Source organism: Drosophila kikkawai, chromosome 3R (assembly GCF_030179895.1).
Source record: "Drosophila kikkawai strain 14028-0561.14 chromosome 3R, DkikHiC1v2, whole genome shotgun sequence".
Classification (NCBI taxonomy): domain Eukaryota; kingdom Metazoa; phylum Arthropoda; class Insecta; order Diptera; family Drosophilidae; genus Drosophila; species Drosophila kikkawai.
Window position 1 is genome coordinate 10,623,927 of NC_091731.1, and position 17,187 is coordinate 10,641,113.

General features: G+C 43.4%; 5 protein-coding genes across 7 annotated transcripts; 3 read left to right on the top strand and 2 right to left on the bottom strand.

Annotated features, from left to right (window-relative positions):
• Nucleotides 1-232: 232 nt before the first annotated feature.
• LOC108084811 (SRR1-like protein) lies at nt 233-1,113 on the top strand. Its single transcript, XM_017181170.2, has 2 exons — nt 233-375; nt 431-1,113. Exons 1-2 carry the CDS (start codon nt 233-235, stop codon nt 1,110-1,112), a joined length of 825 nt encoding a protein of 274 aa, XP_017036659.2. The 3' UTR covers nt 1,113.
• Nucleotides 1,114-1,130: 17 nt separating this feature from the next.
• On the bottom strand, nt 1,131-3,226 carry Ice2 (Interacts with the C terminus of ELL 2). Its single transcript, XM_017181211.3, has one exon. It carries the CDS (start codon nt 3,224-3,226, stop codon nt 1,175-1,177), a length of 2,052 nt encoding a protein of 683 aa, XP_017036700.1. The 3' UTR covers nt 1,131-1,174.
• A 9-nt stretch (nt 3,227-3,235) lies between these two features.
• Nucleotides 3,236-4,639, top strand: Obp93a (Odorant-binding protein 93a). 3 transcript variants are annotated; one of them, XM_070287435.1, is made up of 4 exons: nt 3,236-3,373; nt 3,978-4,115; nt 4,220-4,376; nt 4,443-4,639. In XM_070287435.1, the coding sequence occupies exons 2-4, from the start codon at nt 3,978-3,980 to the stop codon at nt 4,637-4,639; spliced, it is 492 nt and encodes a 163-aa protein (XP_070143536.1). In that variant the 5' UTR covers nt 3,236-3,373. The 3 variants fall into 3 exon arrangements, with proteins under 3 accessions (XP_070143536.1, XP_017036703.1, XP_070143537.1); XM_017181214.3 differs by lacking the exon at nt 3,236-3,373 and adding an exon at nt 3,826-3,922; XM_070287436.1 differs by lacking the exon at nt 3,236-3,373 and having other exon boundaries at nt 4,028-4,115; nt 4,167-4,376.
• A 24-nt stretch (nt 4,640-4,663) lies between these two features.
• LOC108084839 (oxaloacetate tautomerase FAHD1, mitochondrial) lies at nt 4,664-5,857 on the bottom strand. The gene is made up of 5 exons (XM_017181213.3): nt 5,728-5,857; nt 5,512-5,614; nt 5,345-5,441; nt 5,088-5,234; nt 4,664-5,023 (listed from the first exon to the last, which is right to left on the bottom strand). Coding segments are annotated over exons 1-5 (690 nt in total). The 5' UTR covers nt 5,729-5,857; the 3' UTR covers nt 4,664-4,681.
• Nucleotides 5,858-6,138: 281 nt separating this feature from the next.
• Nucleotides 6,139-15,916, top strand: slmb (beta-transducin repeat containing E3 ubiquitin protein ligase slmb). The gene is made up of 8 exons (XM_017181212.2): nt 6,139-6,693; nt 8,321-8,543; nt 13,374-13,645; nt 13,712-13,891; nt 13,957-14,411; nt 14,469-14,658; nt 14,723-14,858; nt 14,956-15,916. Exons 1-8 carry the CDS (start codon nt 6,637-6,639, stop codon nt 14,973-14,975), a joined length of 1,533 nt encoding a protein of 510 aa, XP_017036701.1. The 5' UTR covers nt 6,139-6,636; the 3' UTR covers nt 14,976-15,916.
• Nucleotides 15,917-17,187: the final 1,271 nt, after the last annotated feature.

A 17,187-nucleotide genomic window follows, 5' to 3' on the forward strand; every position in this document is an offset into this window, starting at 1 on the left:
GGCACGGCTGAAAGCCATGGAGCTCGGTACAAAGCTTCTGGTGCTTGCAAGAAAAGTAGATTTTGCACAGAAAGTGCCGGAAAACCATCAGACAGACTCAATAAGGGGTGTGGAGTATGGTGGAAATATTGACCGAAGAAACAGCTGATTTCATTCAACCACACACCAAACGGTCACATTGTGCGAGGTGAAAAGAAGAAGCAGGATCACAAGTGTTTATTTACATTTTGCCATGTCGAATTCTGGCGGAGATTTCCAAGTGGTGACTCGCAAAAAATGGATGGCAAGGAAATGTCTTAGGCGGCGGGACCGTCACAAATCCGAGAGTGACTATCTGAACGATTGTCCGGACGTAAATGTTGAAAAATTCCAACCGTATGTTGTTCTGACCTCCACAGACACCGTTTCTAATTGAATAATCCAATTCCAGGCGCCTGGAGCGCTTGTGCACGGAGATGTGTCAAAGCGACTACTTCCTGGTTGCAATGGAAGCGCTGCAGCAGCAGGTAGAAGCGCTGAAAAGGCCGCTGAAGAGAATTGTGTGTCTGGGTCTGGGACCCTTTTCCCGCACTCACCAGGCGCTCCATCAGGCGGCCTTTGTGGTCAGTCTGCAGCGGCACTACAAGATCCTCGAAGCCCTTTACTTCGATCCCGTCTTTAGAGACACCGAGAAGGAGCTGATTCGCTTGTTTGACGGCTGCGTGATGAGCGAAGACTGCGCGGGAAGAGATGAGGCGACGGTGCCCACGCTCTACTATCTGCCACACTGCCCCTACGCGCTGATGCACAACATCTTGTGGTCCAACTGGCAGCGGGACCAGTTGCCAAACGTTCTCCTCATCTCGAACAGCTTCGAGATGCTGACGATGGCGCGGAGGAATCAGGAGGACCACATTACGCGAATTGTCGAATATTGCACAGAAACGCCGCTGGAAGACGATTACGAGCACCATAATGTGTTCAATGACTTGTCGTTGCATACTTTCCCGCGCGACTCTCTGCCAGCCAGCGACGACGAATCCTTCTGGACAAGATCTGCTGCTCCCTTGAAGGTGAACGAGGATGAGCTAATCACGGAAGCCGACACAAACTTTGCAGCCTTGAAGTTGTAATCAAAACAATTAAATTTTTTAATTATTTTTTATTTAAAACAATAGTAGTTTTAACTTCAACATCACAAGCTCATAAACTTGTCCAATTGCGCCTTCTCCTCTTTGGCAGCCGCTATTTTGCGAGCTCTGGCCCTTCTTTTTTGCGCCGTCTTACAAGTGTGACGGATATTTTCACGTTGAGCAGATGTTTTTCCCATATGGACTGGCTGTCGCCTGGGTAGGACCCGTTTTGTGGGTTCTGTCCTGGGTAGGACCGCCGTCCCTCGCCGCTTCACAGCCCTGCCATCCGCCTTCGGTGGAAAAGCGCAGGGCAGCAAATGGAGTTCTTCGTGCAGACGTCCGCATAGGGTGGGCGAAATCGGGAGGTAGCTGCCCTGGGTAAGGAAGTTCAGATCGCTGGGTGGCGACTCCGTTAACAGTTGGTGCAGCAGGAAGCTCTGAGCTGTCGCCTCTTTGGTGGCTTTACATAGCAAGAACTTATCCTTGTATTTGGGAGAATGTCGCAGGAGGAAAGTACCGGCAGGCACCGAGCACAGTAGCTGGAGAAACTCGTAGAGATTGGACAGTAACTGTGGCATGCTTGTATTGTAATAGTCGTGCAGCTGCTGCTCCAGCGAGATCAGGGTGAGCTTCTCCTCCAGCATGGGCTCAAAGTCTCGCAGCGAAATGCGGGTGCAGTGCCCCACTTCGGCGTGCAGAAGCTTCAGCTGCAGCCAAGCCGATATCAGCTCGTACTTAGACATGATTTCGCAGCCGCAGTCGGGTTTGTTCTCCATCTTGATTAGGTGGCAACCGAGAGGTTGCTGCTTCCCATGGTCGTCTATCATCGCTGCGATTGTAAGGGTGCTAAATACTTGGAATTCCCCAATGTCCTCACCATTGCTTCCCTTGCACCTCAGGCACCAACTAACCAGTGCAGCGTTTGCGGAGGTATCCAAGATGTCTGATGATAATTCACCTACTAAGAGAGGCTTAAAGTCCGTTTGGAGATTGATCGAGGAAGCTGTCATATCAATGTCAACGGGGTCTGTAATTTCTCTTGTAGCTCCGTTCGGGTCAGAGTTCAACCACCTGGCTTGTCCAGGCTGTGATATGTAGGCTTCATAGGCCTTCTTCAGGACCAGACTGTTTGTATGCCAACCGCAGTTCCGCGCAGGAAACGGAGTGTAAAACTCGATGTATTTGTGTCCCGCACCGGTAGATTCCCCTATGCTCACGAACATCTCGGCAGACATATCGACATATGACCCTGAGGTTAGGAGCATCAGCAGTGAGTCCAAGGGCAAGACCACTACATTGCCACCTAGCGCCTCCTGATTCTTCTCTTCGTCCCGTAAAAGAGTAGGAGAATCTTTGGGTTCCTTGCCAGAGTATCGATCCAAGCGCACATTAAGATTCCGCATGACCGAGTCACTGCGAAGCTCCTTTCCTGGCCAGATCCTGGTGCGGCCTACAACTCTCTCCAACTCCACCTCCTCTATGCTGACTGTCTGGGAATTTAGACTCTTGCACTGAGAGAGCTGAGGCAGCCCGGAGAATGTCACGTACGACTCGTTGGCGTACTTCTTCATCAGCTTCTTCAGGCTGAGCTCGTATAACTGCCTATAGATAGTAACCAGGCGCTTCATGGGTATATAGAGGACTTCCCTCTGACTTTGCTCGTAATCGTGGATGTACTTCTGTACTCTTTGCTGCTCATTGCACCGCTTCTTCTCCGTGGCATGCCAAATCACAAAGTCATCCTCTGCGACCGCTGCACCCTGCTGCCAAGCCAGCAGAACTCGCATGCAAGCCGCTTGCTGCTGCAGGTTTAACTCCGAAAAGTGTCCCAGGGGATTGGGAAAACTATAGCGGGGCTCCGTCCGGCTGATGGTGTGGTCACAGACGCAGGTCCGTGGAACTTCATTGGTGCGCGGATCCTTCGGGGCGGTGTTCAGCTTGAAGGATGTGAAGACCTCAGACGGTTCCTTAAGCTCAAGCCTTAGGACCTCCGGGTCCACCTCGTTTAGGAAAGTGTAAAGCGCATCATCCACATGCTCGAAGGACTTGTTGAAGGCTTTATACGACGGCTGGTTGCGGAAGATGGCATTTCCCTGATACAAGTTTGGATCCATATCGGGCTGGCAGGTTTTTTACGTTAAAGATCGAAAATCCCAGTCGTCCCAGATTGTTTTGATTTCGAGCGTGGAAGGTAGTGTGGCCATAACGCGACATCGTAAAAATACCACAAGCAATGCACCTAAAGAAATAATTCGGCCCAGGTAAACATATTTTTAATTTCTCTTTTTCGTTTGTTTTGCTCTGTCTTGTTTTTTTTTGTTCTGATTTATTTATTGTTTTATATTAACCCAACCTTTATGAATAAATGCTACAAAAATTCTAACTAACAAAGTCCTTTTCCAATTGGAATCAAACGTTTTTGGAAATATACTGTAAAATACTGAATAATACAGCGCAAACTTTAAAATTGGAAGTCTTTCCTTATTTATTTGATTACTTCTACTCCCTGCAGTGCAGTGCACTGCTTTTTTATTTTCTTTATGCGCTTACAGTTCAGCATTCTGTATAATTACTTGGTCAACTAATGTTTGGCAATAAAAAGCTTAATGATTTCTATGCTACATTAACTTTTAAATGGAATTAAAATGCGGCTTTAAAATGCACAAACCATTTTTTGTAAACCTCATATCATTAATAAACGTTGAATGGAAAATATGCAGTGTTTTGTCATATTTATTCTCTTGGCTTTTTGCTCCTGCGTTAAATCCTTTAATTACACAAGTTGTGATCAGGCAAAGCAGCCGAAATTTGTGTGTAATGCCATTAAAGAGAAGGATGTTTAACCAAATTTGTTAATTTTCCTAGATGAGTTCGTGCTGCGATGTCCAGAAAAACGACAAGGCCATAAAGGCGTGCCGCAAATCCTTGCTGACCAACAACTCCACCACTACAAATAATGGGCAGTCGCGCAATCTCAAAACTGATAAAGTAGCCCTGCATGCTGTGAGTTCAAATGTTATATTATTATATTTATTAAAGCATGAAATAAAACAGCCTCTGATTGATTGCAATAACAAGGACTTATTTATTTATTTCCACAACAAAAGTGCATTGCAGAGTGTTCCTTTAAAGCCAATGGATTCTTGCTCAGCAATGGAACAGTCAACGTGGAGGCCCTGCAGAGTAGTTACCAGCAGCGCTATAGGAACGACCAGACCATGTCCCAATTGATGGTAAAGAGCCTGAACAGCTGCTCGGATTACGGTGCGTTTCGAATGGTATCCAGATCCCCGTAAAATACGTTTATGCATACATACATATACCCAACAGCTCAGAAGCGAGCTCAGCAATTCCAATGGATGCACACAAAGGGCGAGTGCGACTATTTTCCCGCCACCCTGCTGGCCTGCATTATGGAGCAGGTGTACGTCAACTGTCCCACAACCAAGTGGAAGAACACCAGCGACTGTGCAGCGATGCAGAAGTACTTGATGGCCTGCGATGATGTCAAGAGTGGCAGGAAGTAGTCGCACATCGAAATATGAGCAAAATACATTGAATTATCAAATTTATTCTCCGCACACTTGGAACTTGAACTTGGCTAGCTCCGCCATTCCACACTCAATCACGTCGCCTGCTTTGAACGCATCCGATCCGTTAGGCGTTCCGGTCAGGATCAGATCGTTGGGTTCCAGGGTCATGAACTTGGAAACGTAGGAAATGATGTCGGGCACCTTGAATATCAGGTCGGCGGTGCAGCCCTTTTGCTTCACCTCTCCGTTGACCGTCAGCCACAGGGGCAGATTGTGGGGATCATTCACTTGGTCGGCAGGAATGAACTGGGAGACGGGCGTCGACGTGTCGAATCCCTTGCCGAGGGTCCAGGGATGTCCAGCCGCTCTGGCTGCTCCCTGGAACGTGGATAGAATTGTGATTTAGAAAGTTCATAAAAGTAGGCGATAGTTATTTCCTTACCAAATGACACTGAGCAGTAAGATCCAGAGCTAGGCAGTATCCTGCCACATAGCTCATGGCGTCTGCCTTGGAGACGTTCTTGCAGGGCTTGCCAATCACCACGCCCAGCTCCACTTCATAGGCCACCTTGGTGAACACTCTGGGAAGCTAAAAGAAATTGCAAGCAATCTTTAATTTGAGATCAAAGGTCTTGTGGAGAGCACAGATTAGTCTTTCCACTTTATCAGCCTCTTTATCGGCTAAATAAAATCACTCACAACTATGGACTGGCCCTCTTGGATGTACGAGGAAGTGGGTTTGAGGAATACCAGCGGCTCAGTTGGTACCGGAACATTCCTGGCCTTCACGACGTCCCTGCAGCAGACAATGATCGGGATTGAGGAATTACCAATTTGGAGCCCATTCAGGAATACCACTAATTTACATGTAGTTGAGGGCCACTCCTACGATTTTCTTGCCGTCGGTCAAAAAGTTGGCCGCATCCTTGCTTCGGGAAGCCATCCTGAGCAGGTGGGTGAGCTGAACCACTGAGAATATGGAAAAATACGTTAATGCTGATGGGAGGCTGGAGACGCAGCAGCTGCTGCGGTCAAATGAAAGTGAGCGTTTGAGCATTGAATGCCGGCAGGCAGACACATACTTGCGCAATGTTTATTAATTTAGAAGTGGGGGTTATCTGGAGAGGCGCGCCCCCCGCAAAAAGTTTATCAATTAAGTAACCGACAACAGAAAATAAAGAGAGAGCGATCGGCAGTGAGGCTGCGTTCGAAAAAAAAATACCAGAAATTACCATTCGAATTAAAATACCATCCAATGGCGCCAGCTGGTAGGCAGAGTTGCCAAGGCTGGTGATTAGTGTTGGTAAACACAAGTAAAGTGCATATTTGATCCCAAGAATTAAAATAATTTAGAAATTAAAATCATGTTTTCAAGCAGATTCTGTTAAAATGACCGTATTATATTTTAATTGAAAAGACTGTCACCAATCCAACGGCATTTTGCAGCACCAATCCCCGCAGTGTGACCGTTCCGTCGCATAGTGCTTGTGCTTCATCATCCGCAGAAACTTCAGTAGCTTTGTGTTAGCTGTCCGAATTTCGGCGGTAACTAGTGAAAAACTCATCTAAGTCGACCGCATGAACAGTAGTCTGTGCGTTTGCGGGTCAAAGCTCAGGCACAACCTCGAGTCCAGCAGCGCTGAGCAACCCAGAGAATGACTTGTCAAAGAGATTTGTGCCACTGGTGAGAGGAGTTCGGCGTGTTGAGTTTCCCGTTTCGTGGCTTTGCCGTTTTCGCGCATCCCGCCTGCGGGCATACTGACAACGAGACTAGCGAATTGTAATTTTCTTTCGAGATAAATTATATTAAATTGCGTACCGTGCTGCCGTGTGTGGTCCAAAAAGAGCGCCAGCGATAGCCACTGCGTGGTGCGCGAGTGTGTGTGCGTGTGCGAAGCGAAGTAGCAACAAAAGCAGCCTCAGCAGCAGCGAGACGAATCCAAACACAGCCAACAGCCAACAAATTCTACAAACACACAAACAACAACACAATGATGAAAATGGAGACTGACAAAATAATGGACGAAACCAACTCCAATGCCCAGGCGGTGAGTGTGCGACTATTAGTGGGAAACTACGGGGCTAGCGCCACTTCAGCTCCTGATATGCAGTGCCTTCAGATCGAATATACCTATTTATGTACATAATGCTCAAGGTGTCGCCTCTACACACGCACAGGCATACGCACACAGGCGCGCCGTAGGTGGCGCAAGAGTGTGCGTGCGTGTGTGTCTTATTTTCGTATATACTACAGAGATTTTGCACTCGTGCACTCTATTAAATTCGGCGGACACTGTCGCATTGGCTTTCCCCCCTTTCTCCGCAGCCCAAGCGCTAGCGCTAACCTTAAACTTTTCGGACCCAGCAGGCGTTAGCCCAATTATTCATCGTCACCGCTGGCGCTGATCCGTCTCCTTGCCAAGAGCTCTTCTTGCCCAGCCTCCCAGGGGCGGGTTCTCCAACCCATTACCAGATTTCGGATTTTGTTAATTGGCCTCGAGTTTGTTTACACAATTAATAACACAGAAACCACACACAAAGTATGAATGTACATTTAATGTCCGTGTACATTTCAATCAGTATTTACTTTATTGTATTGAATATCGGATAGGTACTGGATACACTGTCGAGGGTGATAGGCGGCGTACCAATGAAGGTCATCTGTGTGTAAGCCCATTAAGCGGTGTGCCCAAAATCGGTTTTTATTTCTTAATTTTTTCTGTGCGGGTTGGCAATAATATTTTGCTTGAGTCATCTTGGTTTTTGCTTTGCAAAAAAAAAAAAAAAAAAAACCCGGAATCAAGGTGGAATCTGGTTGGAAGTAATACCGTGTAAATAGTCGAAAGAGAGCATCCTTGCACTCAGCCCCCGTCAACCTCACATCCACGTAGCCAGGCTGAGGCTGAGGCTGAGGCTAACCACTGAAGCTCGCAAAAACCATAATATTGCACTTAAATTAAAATCGTACATAACATTAACGCTCACAGTGTTACTACATACATATAAGCAAGGTTTTCTGGCAGTCGCTGGCATTGCAGGTTAGCTTAATTGCTCGAATCACTCACACCCGATTGTCCGCGATTTGTTTACTCACTTTGTTTGCCGAGATCTTTGCGCTTTAAATGAATTAATGACGTATGATTAATAGGGGGCGATCTTATTCGGCAATACCCCGGCCATCGATTGAGATTCGCTATATTTAGCAGGCAGCGGCAGCGCCTAATGAGGATGGAACACCAAATAAACATCGATAGAATTATTATTTTTATATATAGTATGTACTTTCCGTGTGAATGATCTGCGGCGGCTGGCAGCGGCTCGACTCTAGCTCTAGTCGGGCCTTTTGTGAACTCTGCTTTGCCAAGTCTTTCGCCGCCAAATAAAAACAAAAAGCGAGAAAATTACGGAGAAGAAAGAAACTCGGAACGGAGCGGAGCTCGACTAATTGCCCAATTGTAAGCCCCAAGTTTGGGGCTTCGTCACTTGCCTAAAAACTTAGGAAAAGTTGCACAACTCGCAGCCAGCCACATAGCTACCTTTCCAGTTGTTACGATCATCGCCCCTTGACATCCATCCACATACTAGCTACTACTTACTACATATATCATCACCAACCGAATGCAATATCATAATTAATCGCCCCCGTTTTGCCCATCTCTCTATTTCTCCGCACAGTTCACAACCACCATGCTGTACGACCCGGTGCGCAAGAAAGACTCCTCGCCCACGTACCAGACAGAGCGGGAACTCTGCTTTCAGTACTTCACCCAGTGGAGCGAGTCGGGACAGGTAGACTTTGTGGAGCAGCTGCTGTCGCGCATGTGTCACTATCAGCACGGCCAGATCAATGCGTATCTGAAGCCGATGCTCCAGCGAGACTTTATCACATTGCTGCCGAGTGAGTACCAATATTAAGATACAATATAGACTACTAAACGAGATAAGTGAGAGGTTTTGGGGTATGATTTTGGTTCTGGGGAACATTAAATCGTCCAGGGTTTTAATTGGAAGGAAGTTCTAAGAATCGGTGCGATTGATAAAATGTTGTAAGATAGCTAAATGAGGTGGCAGAAACGTTAGTTTTTTTAAGGTGTCTGGGAAGGAATGTTGCCCTGTATATTTAAATAAATAATTACACCTTTAGTACCTTTCGTTTGTCTTAGTTTATAATTTAAAAAAAATCAAGGTTAGCATGAGGTCAAAGTTTGAATACCCTTGGATATACATACATACTTAAATTAGTTGCTATCTATGAGAGTCTTGTTAAGCTATGGTAAATAATGGATGTTGCCTCAAACCTTCAACAAAGCAATTTTTTTTCCTCATTAAAAATTTTTTTCTGTACCAAAATCTGTGTACTTAAAAAATAATACATTTAACTGCAGAAAAAGAATTTTGTCTAATTTGAATTAATTTTTTAATTTTCTTTAAGCTTGTAATTAAAAAGATGTTAATGAAACATATACAATTTTTATGATTCAGTGCCGAGTTTATTGGAAATCTTTCATTTCATTTAATCTTTTAATTGGTTAGTTTTCAGGGGCTAAGGTTAATATTTAGGTTATTAAATCATTAAAACTTAATCAAATCAAACATAATTCGTCAGCTGCTTAGCCAAAGATCAACGGGGTGGTCCGTCCGTTACGTCACACAGGCGTTATCAATGTCATACTTTGTGCGAGAGGTCACTACCCCCTGATGGTTAAAGAGACTGCCTGTTAGCCGCTGATAAGCCAGTGGTGAAGATACAGCCACCGGGGTAAACTCATCTTTAAGCCAAGGCAAAGCTCAAGCCGGGAGCAGCATTCCTTGCACAAGCCAAGTCTTAGCCGTGTTAATAGCGAATAGAACACAGAGACCCAGAGTTTTAATCCCTCGGCACGCAATGACTGAAAACAATAACAAACGCGGCAGGTACAAAGTTGAACAACATGAAAGGTGGCTCGCTCCCGTACGGTCCCAGATCCCAGTGCCATTCATTCAGGGTTCCGGCGGAGCAGAGGGTGGAGGAGAGGAGCCAGTGGGTGGGCCAGGGCTGTTGGCTGTATTAACTGTTGACTGAAAGGTCGTTGCTTCCATTAAACGCGCTTTACCGGAACAGCAAACAAAACGAAAACCGGAGCGGAGCAGCAAGCCTTGTATTTTATTCATAAGAAAATGTGAATCGATTTTGCCGCCAATTGTGGCCAGCTAATCAAAATCAAAACTGTTGGGCAAGTAAGTTCTGGGACGCTGATTGTGTAGGATCGACGACTAACGGGCATGCAATGAGTCCGATCGGATTTTGGTGAATAAGCGAACGTTTATGTATGCATCGGATCGGGTAGGAACGTGTGTATAAATGTATATTGGTGACTCAAATACTCAACAAGAATGAGTTGTGCGTGCATTGTACTTTTGTTTATTTATTTTAAACACTTATTGGTTCTCTTCTTACCGACCTTATAAAGCATGTTCCTCTTGATTGTCTGTTAGAATGCAATTGGGAAACATTGCTGTATATTCTTTCCTTGCACCAACAGACTGGCAGGGATAGTAGATTCCTTAAGGGGGGGGTAAGGTTAATTCGGTGCAAAAAAGGCCACTTTTCAAAAAATTATTGTGGCGGAACGGCTAAAGTTAGCTTAATGAATTAAATACCATATAATAACACAACATTTGAATAATTTTTGATAAATTTTGTATTGAAAAATATTTAGAGGTAGAGAAGTTATAGGGAATCTCCAGAGTCGCCTCCAAAAAAAGTTGTTTTGCGGTGTACATCCTAACAGTCCACAGGATCATCCGATCTAAAAAAATTATACCTCATTCGTTAAAGGATAAGTGTCCCGAGGTATTCACGAAGCGTTTTTTTTTTTTTTAGTTTTTTTGTGATTTTTTATGAAATTTGAAAGTCAAAAACCCGATTTTTGACTAAAAAAAAAACGTTATTTCTTAATTTAAAAATATATAAAAATTAAAAATTAAAAAAAGGCCGACGTGAATACCTGAGGAATTAGTTAAAGAATGTGTGTGCCAAATTTCAAATCGATCGGTCCAGTAGTTTTTCTGTAATCGTGTACACCGATTTGAAAAATTGAATTTTTCAGGAGAGCGCTTTAAACTTTGTGATTCCCATGCATTGAACACCAACCGACCTTCGTTCAACTCCGCATAACTTCGTCAATTTTACTCTGATCGATGTAAAACTTGGACACAATATTCTTAAGATGTTGAACTTAAAAATAAAAAATAAAAAAAAATTTACGAAAAAAAAAATTAAATACCTTACCCCCCCCTTAAGGAACTTGTCAGTGGTTTCCGTTGCCATAACCCCTAGCTAGTGTCCTCCTTGTTCTTGGTTGTAATACCAACCCTTTTAGAGGTGATACACTTTAGCAACATTTTCAAGTGTACCCTTTTTTTTAGAGCATTGCGTCCAAGATGTAGAACAAAATTGGAATTTAAGTCACCCCTATTCTATGGGTTTAGCTAACTTGCTCCTTATTCCTGCTATATTTAACGATTTGCTGGCATCACTGATGGTTCTAGGGAACGAAACGAAAAAGAGTTGAAAGTAGACAACATTGTCTCCTCCATTTACATTGTAATGCACTTCAAAGGCAGCTAACCGGGGGAATAGAGCGACTGAAGAACAGACAGTGGGACAAACAGACAGACGACGAATAGACACACTCTCAAGACCGTTAGTCGCCGGCGACGGCAAACAACTTGAGCCAAATCGCCGCTGCCGCCCGCCAACCGCCTGCCATTTGCGAGTTATGCACATTTTTAATTGTGTTTGGCAAATGCAGCGAACGAGAAAAGGGAGCTGAAGGTAGTAGGGACCACTCGCATGCACTTCAGACTCTAGTCTGGCGAGGCCTAGCCTGGCCCATCCAGCCCGTTTGTCAATGCTGATGGAGATGTACATGTACATGGAGGTGGTGGTGGAGGAGGCCAACCCCCACCAAGCACTCTCCGAGGCGCTGCCTGCTGCGTGTGTGCGCAGAAGACACATGTAAATATGCCGGTCTATTGGTTGCGCCTCCGCCACTGCCACTCCCATTCCCACTTACTGGGCTAAGTGCATTTTAATGCCGTTAGGTGCATCATTTTGTCTCTCTTGTTTGTCGGCTGATGACGGGCGCCGAGTGGTTGGATTGGGATTGGGTTGGGCATTGGGCTTTGGGCTTTGGTTTGGCTTGGCTTGGCGAGTGGGTGTCTGACAAGAGTGGCAGCTGCAGCAGCAGTTTCGTCTGCTCCACCTCAAGTTACTCCATATCTGATGGCACATTGTGTCATGTGTCATATCGGAGATAACTGGGTGTCGACTATAAATAGCACCGGGCTTAGTCACTAACTTGTCCACAAAGAGAACTAATAAAAGAAGCATTACATCCTTTTTATATGGGTAGTATAACTATCGCAAAAAAAAGTCTAGGAACATTTTCGAACAGCAAAAATATAAACCTATTTGTAATTTTATGTTGTTAATCTGGTTTAAATAAAAAGGGGTTGTTAAATGTGATCATGCATATATGTATATTTAACCTTTGGTAGGCTATTTTATTGAAATTGGACTGGGGATTGTATGTATAAGCCACTAAATACTTTTAAATAGAGTTCAATGGACTTAAGGACATTAACCTACTGAAAAGTTACTGAAAACAAAAGAGAAATCTTGCTTCAGCAAACCTTCCAGCTGGAAATATAACTCAGTAAACCGATTTTAATTTATTATAATGTATAAAATATCTGTACATATATTGAACAATAGAAGTCAAATTTTTAAAAACGTTTTGTGTTAGGAACCTAGCTGCATAATTTAAAAGTAAAGGTTCCATTTTGATTTCTAGTAATCTAGACAATAATTATTTAATCAAAACATCAATCGTAAATATCTAAAATATCCAGTTTTTCTCGTGCAATTGTGTGTATATTGTCTCTTTTGTTTGTTTTTGAACCTGTGAACCATTCGAAAACATTGTTTATAACTTCTCTGTCCACCGATTTCGATAAATAAGTGGAATAGATAATACAAAATTTGTTGTAAATAATATTTGAAAGAATGACGGACCTATGGAATATTGTATGCAGCAGCTCCTCCTCCTCGATCTTTGGAATTCCCGGTTACGGACACAATAAGGCGTAATTCTTTTCGGAATTATTATAAGCTTATTTTCTATTTAAATCTAAAATCTCAAAAAGGAAATATAACTAAACATTTAATTTAGTTTTTAAAATAAAGTCACTTTCCCTCCCTCTTATAAAAAAAAACTCATATTTATTACCCCAATACATTTGGGTTTTTAAATTTAAAATTTATTATATTTTTTATTTAAGAAATGAACTATATTTTTCCTCAAAAAATCTAGTTTTGACTTTGAATTTTGATAAAATATCGGAAAAAATGTTAAAAATAAGAACGCTATGTGAGTACCTCGGGACATTTTCCTTTAACTAATGGATTATAGTTTTTTTGAAATAGCATGTTTTTGTAGACAGTAAGGGAATACACCGAAAATCAACTTTTTAAAAGGAACTCAGGAGATTCCCTATTTCTCGTAGACTTGTAAATATTTTTTAATACAATTAAATAAATATTAAATTTTGTGTCATTATATGGTATTTAATTCATTAAGCTAACTTAAGCAGTTTCGCAAAATTTGTTTGAAAAGTGGGCAGTTTTACATCCCCTTCACCGAAATTATTAATAAACATGATTTTACTTATGCTTTCCTTTCAGTCAAAGGCCTTGATCACATTGCCGAGAACATTTTGTCCTACTTGGATGCCGAATCGCTCAAATCCGCGGAGCTGGTCTGCAAGGAATGGCTGCGGGTCATATCCGAGGGGATGTTGTGGAAGAAGCTCATCGAGCGCAAGGTGCGAACAGATTCGTTGTGGCGTGGACTTGCCGAGCGGCGCAACTGGATGCAGTATCTGTTCAAGCCAAGACCGGGCCAGACCCAACGGCCACACTCATTCCATCGCGAGCTGTTCCCCAAGATAATGAATGTGAGTGGTGACTGCGCGTAGTTTTACCTTCACCAAGCCTTGACTTTTATATTCCTTTTTTTTCAGGACATTGACAGCATAGAGAATAACTGGCGAATTGGTGGCCACATGCTGCACCGCATCAATTGCCGGTCTGAGAACTCGAAGGGTGTCTATTGCCTGCAGTACGACGATGGCAAGATTGTATCCGGGCTCCGGGACAACACTATCAAAATCTGGGATCGCACGGATCTGCAGTGCGTCAAGGTAGGATGTCTGAGATACACGCCATTGGGAATCAGCACCTAACCACGGCTCTTGCTCATTTACAGACCCTCATTGGCCACACTGGTTCAGTGCTGTGCCTGCAGTACGACGACAAGGTAATCATCAGTGGATCCAGCGACTCCACAGTCCGGGTATGGGACGTAAATACCGGCGAGATGGTCAACACCCTCATCCATCACTGCGAGGCGGTGCTGCATTTGCGCTTTAACAACGGCATGATGGTGACCTGCTCCAAGGACCGCTCCATCGCCGTCTGGGACATGACCTCGCCCAGCGAGATAACTCTGCGCCGCGTTCTCGTCGGCCATCGGGCTGCCGTCAATGTGGTTGACTTTGATGAGAAGTATATTGTGTCCGCCAGCGGGGACCGCACCATCAAGGTCTGGTCCACCTCGAGCTGTGAATTCGTGCGCACCTTGAATGGCCACAAGCGTGGCATCGCCTGCCTTCAGTATAGGGATCGGCTGGTAGTCAGCGGCAGCTCAGACAATTCCATAAGGTTGGAAGACGCGTGTTTCGTAAATATAGGTGTACTTATTATTCATTTATATTGCAGATTGTGGGATATCGAGTGTGGTGCTTGTCTCCGTGTCCTGGAGGGGCACGAGGAGCTGGTTCGCTGCATCCGTTTCGATACGAAGCGAATCGTTAGCGGCGCCTATGACGGCAAGATCAAGGTGTGGGATTTGGTGGCAGCCCTGGATCCGAGGGCAGCCTCTAATACACTCTGCCTGAATACGCTTGTGGTGAGTGTCCACTCAGTAACCTTTAGATTAACTTCCTACTAAATGAACCCTCTCCTTTTTATAGGAACATACTGGTCGCGTCTTTCGTTTGCAATTCGACGAGTTCCAGATTGTGAGCAGCTCGCACGATGATACAATTGTGATTTGGGACTTTCTAAATTTCACACCCAATGAGAACAAGGCCGGACGCACACCGTCACGTAAGTGATGCCGAACTTTCACTTCATTCATTGATCTCTTGAATTATGTATGCATAATATCGTTTTCTTTTCTGTGTTTCTGTTCCTGCTTTTACAGCGGCCTTGATGGAACATTAACATTTCGTGCAACGGCAGCTGCGCGAGTTGAACCTAATACCCTCGAGCGACGACGACGACGAGGACGAGGACGATGGGGATGGAGATGAAGACAGAGATGGCGATTTCGAGGACGAGATTTCGAGAGATGATGCTGGGGCTGTTATGGGGGGATATGTTAGGCATCAGGATGCTGCCGATGGCTCGGGCTCTATCACGGGTTCAGGTTCAGGTTCCTCCGACCCAGAGCTGGAGGAGGACCTGGACTATGATTTAGATGATGTTGAGAATATTGATGATTATGATGAATGAAGGTAGCCAGCGTAAAAACATACAACAATTTTGGAATCCAAGTTACAGCGATCTCTGAGCGTCTATTTTACAATCACACACCCACACACACTCAACACACACACACACAACTACATCCACACAGGCACACACACACACACATGGAATAAGATTAAAATGAAGTTATAAAGCAAACAACAATAAAAGCAAAAGGCGTATATATAGAAAACACGAAAATATTTTTGCAAAACTGGCTGTTAGGTTGTTTGTCATGTACGAATATGAGAATATAAAGAGACGAAACTTTTGTATTAGTTACTTAGGCGCTGTAATACTAATCAAAGGGTCAGTAGTCCTCGAATCGATCGGGCGTTACTTTAAGTGTTTCTTTAGCTCAAATACACAAGCCAGAATCGCGTGAACTGTCAGCTGCGAGGCAACTGGAATCTGCAGGACGGCCAGCGAAGAGAGTTCAGTCTTTAGCATAAATGTTAGTTAGAGTTGCTTCATTGAAATTGGCAAGCAAGAGCATCAGTTTGCACATTTGTAACCTATTTTAGCATGCCTATTGCCTAATGTTTGTGTTAATTGTAAAGTTTAAACTTAAGCCTAGTATTTTATTGGCAATTGTAAGCTAAGTTACCCCAAATGCAAAATACAAATAATTTAAATGAATGAAAGACTTGTGGTTGACCCGTGTCTGCGTCTGCAATTGGTAATTGAAATTATTCGGGGAGAAGATTGAACAAAATTAATCGATATGTAACCGATTCCTTGATTGAACCATAATTATACCTATAGACTCTAGAAATACACAGATGTATGTAGTAAATAGCAAAATTTCCAGGACGTTTCATCATATATATATATATATATATATATATTTAATGTATGCAACAGATACTTTTACTAAATATGTATTGCTATGTGTAAGTTAAGTTACGATGCTATACGTGATCCGGATGACGATCCCCGCCGCTTCCGCGTTAACTAATGTATGTACATAACGTTTTACTTTAACAACGGCAAGTTGATTGAAATATGAACACATACTCTGCGAAATACTATGCGAAACTGTTGGTGGAAAGAGAGCAGCTTGTTAAACGATGGCTGAGCAACTGCGAATTGCTGTGCGAATGGGCTTAGTATAGGTAACAGATAACTAGAAATAATAATAAATTGTGTATAAATGCTAAAGGAGCTGCCGTTTTATATTTCAAAGCAAATTGGGCTCCCTTATCCCCTCGTAATATTCCTAAAGTTAAGCAGGGAGGGAGTTTTGTGTTTATCCTCAGCTCTTGCTCCCGATTTGTAGTACAAAAATTGTACTTACTTTTTATTGCAGGTACATGCATACATATGTATTTATGTGTATGATCAGCACACCATAATTTATGGAAATATGGTTAAAAATAATAGTCTTGATGTTTTTAATTCCATATACCCCGAAATAAGTCTTTTTTATACCCTTGCAGGGTATTATAATTTAAGTCAGAAGTTTGAAACGCAGTAAAGGAGTCATTTCCGACCCTATAAAGTATATTTATTCTAGATCAGCAGCCGTATCGATCTAGCTATGCCCGTCTGTTCGTTTCTACGCAAACTAGTCTCTCTGTTTTGAACCTGCCCAAACGAAACTTTACATATAGTCTTCTGACTATTCTCACTGCGTGTCGGATCAGACGACATATCATATAGCTGCCATAGAAATAATCAACAAATGTTTAGAAAACCAAATTATAACTTCGCTGTTTTTTAACGTTTTTTTCATCTTCTTCGAGATATGGTAATTTTATATTATTTCAAAATTTGGGTTTTAATTTTATGCACATCGGACGACTATATCATATAGCTGCTATATGGAACGATCGGAAAACTAATACAAAAAAATTATAACTCTGTTGTTTTTCAACGTATTTTGATCTACTCTGAGATATGAGCT

Excerpts from the sequence above, each read along its gene's own strand:
- LOC108084811 (XM_017181170.2), top strand. The coding sequence starts at position 233 with ATGTCGAATTCTGGCGGAGATTTCCAAGTGGTGACTCGCAAAAAATGG. Across the intron at positions 376-430 it reads AATGTTGAAAAATTCCAACC|GCGCCTGGAGCGCTTGTGCA; the intron begins GTATGTTGTTCT and ends ATCCAATTCCAG.
- Ice2 (XM_017181211.3), bottom strand. The coding sequence starts at position 3,226 with ATGGATCCAAACTTGTATCAGGGAAATGCCATCTTCCGCAACCAGCCG.
- Obp93a (XM_017181214.3), top strand. The coding sequence starts at position 3,827 with ATGCAGTGTTTTGTCATATTTATTCTCTTGGCTTTTTGCTCCTGCGTT. Across the intron at positions 4,116-4,219 it reads ATAAAGTAGCCCTGCATGCT|TGCATTGCAGAGTGTTCCTT; the intron begins GTGAGTTCAAAT and ends CCACAACAAAAG. Across the intron at positions 4,377-4,442 it reads GAACAGCTGCTCGGATTACG|CTCAGAAGCGAGCTCAGCAA; the intron begins GTGCGTTTCGAA and ends TATACCCAACAG.
- LOC108084839 (XM_017181213.3), bottom strand. Across the intron at positions 5,235-5,344 it reads AAGAGGGCCAGTCCATAGTT|CTTCCCAGAGTGTTCACCAA; the intron begins GTGAGTGATTTT and ends AATTTCTTTTAG. Across the intron at positions 5,024-5,087 it reads TTACTGCTCAGTGTCATTTG|GGAGCAGCCAGAGCGGCTGG; the intron begins GTAAGGAAATAA and ends TCCACGTTCCAG.
- slmb (XM_017181212.2), top strand. The coding sequence starts at position 6,637 with ATGATGAAAATGGAGACTGACAAAATAATGGACGAAACCAACTCCAAT. Across the intron at positions 14,659-14,722 it reads TCTGCCTGAATACGCTTGTG|GAACATACTGGTCGCGTCTT; the intron begins GTGAGTGTCCAC and ends TCCTTTTTATAG. Across the intron at positions 14,859-14,955 it reads GGCCGGACGCACACCGTCAC|CGGCCTTGATGGAACATTAA; the intron begins GTAAGTGATGCC and ends CTGCTTTTACAG.